Source organism: Phytophthora parasitica (assembly GCF_000247585.1).
Source record: "Phytophthora parasitica INRA-310 unplaced genomic scaffold supercont2.6, whole genome shotgun sequence".
Taxonomy (NCBI): domain Eukaryota; phylum Oomycota; class Peronosporomycetes; order Peronosporales; family Peronosporaceae; genus Phytophthora; species Phytophthora nicotianae.
Window position 1 is genome coordinate 316786 of NW_008648992.1, and position 1918 is coordinate 318703.

Below are 1918 nucleotides of genomic sequence, written 5' to 3' on the forward strand. Positions count from 1 at the left end.
CTAGCATCGGCAGCTCAGTGAGTCGGCAATGGCAGTGTGAAGACGATTATCAGATGCTGCTGAAACGAATGAAACGCGCCTATAGATGCCTTGATGCTACGTAAGCTAGCAGAAGTTAGTCCAATACATGTAGGTAGTAGAGATGTCATTCGGTGACATTTCCGACGAGCATGTACCTGCCATCGAGTCTGGATTCGTCCTTTAAAATCTCTTCGAGCAATATTGTAATTGTCACCAATCATCTAGAAGCATTGGAGTCGATGGCAAGGCATACTACGCCATCATCACTGATCGCCGATCATTGATCGGGCAAATCGACTGGAGTAGCATTGCTGTCCAGTGGACTGGTGGACGCTATTCACCGTGAATTTCACCGGATCAGCGCCGTCGTGGACTCTTCCGTCCACATGAGGCTGATCGCTTTCCCGTCTGGGGAGGTGCGCAGCTGATCTCATAATTTTGGCAAAATGATTTTACTGAGCACACTTTGATGGACAAGTAAAGTTTTCGGTGGAGAACCTCTCTTGCCTTCCCATTTTGATTTTAACGGTACTGAAAAGATATTTTCACTGGCTCAGTTGCTGTAAACCCAGTGATTATACTTAATAATGTGCTAGTTCATATTAAAAAAAATATCATGTACTGAATTAAAATAATCTCAAACAATAGATAAATTTCTACCGCCCCAATTGGTAATGGCCAATTGAGTCAGAGCACCTTGGCAATCAACCCTTTACCGTAAACCTGAGGCCAGAAGCCTGACGTGAAAAAAAAAACTCTTCCCTTCCCTTCCTGCGCTGCATCCTCACCATCGATCGCCAGTCGAGCGGTTCAACTCCACCAGTGGGCTTTCACTTGACATTTATCAATCGCCAATAACAATGGCGCAGTCCCCACTGTCCCCCACGGAGCATGTCTTGCGCTCTGCAGATGTGGATGAATTAGCGCAGCAGGTTACGGACGAGAACGAGAGCAAGGCCGAGGCCAAGAAGCGTCGTCATCGTGAAAATATGGCACGAGGCAGGTCTCGCCACAACGCACTAATGGATTCAATGCGGAAACAGTACCAAAATCTACACAAGAAGCTGGAAACAGGCATGGTGGCATGGAGAATGCGACGAGCTACGAATAATTCGAGCCAGAGCGAGCAGAATCCGCCTTCGAAGGAGTTAATGGCTCAATATATCGATGCGGTAGAGACAGAGAACGCCATACATCGCGAGAATGAGGCGCTGGCGCAGCGACTGGAGCAAATGGCCATCTTCGAGACGACATTACGGGTCGATACACCAGAGGTGGCGGACCCGAACTTGCACACAGAGCGACCGAGGACAGTACAAGCTCTGAACCGACCGGGATTCTGGTCCTATTTTGCAGAGGACACGGAGCCATTTTACTACGAACCGATGCCTGCCGCGACTTGTTACAACCTGATTCGAGAAAAATATCAGACGATAAAGAGCCACCACTTTATGTTTATGAGGAAACAATTAAGCGAGGTGCCTGTGCAGTTCTTCGGGTGGACAGTTCAGAGATACTTAAGTGAGAGACGGAAGTTAGAGTTCCATTTCATGAAGCAGATCCCGTGTACAGACAGCGAAATGTTAGCGGAGGAACTGGCGATTGAAGGCTGGAAAGTCTTTAATGACCCGGAGATGTACAGGAGATGCTATCGCTCGGCAATTGATGTCCGAGTACTGCAGAGAGTTGACGCATTTAATACCATCCTCATGCGTAATTCTCCCGACGCCACCCGCTCGCATCGCATCCGCCACCTCAATATTTCGTCCAAAGTCTCAGATGAGGATGAGTATGGCCACAAGTCGCTGTCTATCCTCACGGTTGTCGTACCGCCACCAGAAGATCTGGCAAATTCTAACAGAAATGGTGTAATTTATCTACGCGATGCGTTCACATA

The 1918-nt window shown here is 48.1% G+C and overlaps 1 protein-coding gene across 1 annotated transcript; it reads left to right on the forward strand.

The window, feature by feature from the left end:
• Window positions 1-881: 881 nt before the first annotated feature.
• PPTG_03806 (hypothetical protein) lies at window positions 882-1879 on the forward strand (the record flags this gene model as incomplete). Its single annotated transcript, XM_008897573.1, has 2 exons — window positions 882-1810; window positions 1864-1879. The coding sequence occupies 2 exons, from the start codon at window positions 882-884 to the stop codon at window positions 1877-1879; spliced, it is 945 nt and encodes a 314-aa protein (XP_008895821.1).
• Window positions 1880-1918: the final 39 nt, after the last annotated feature.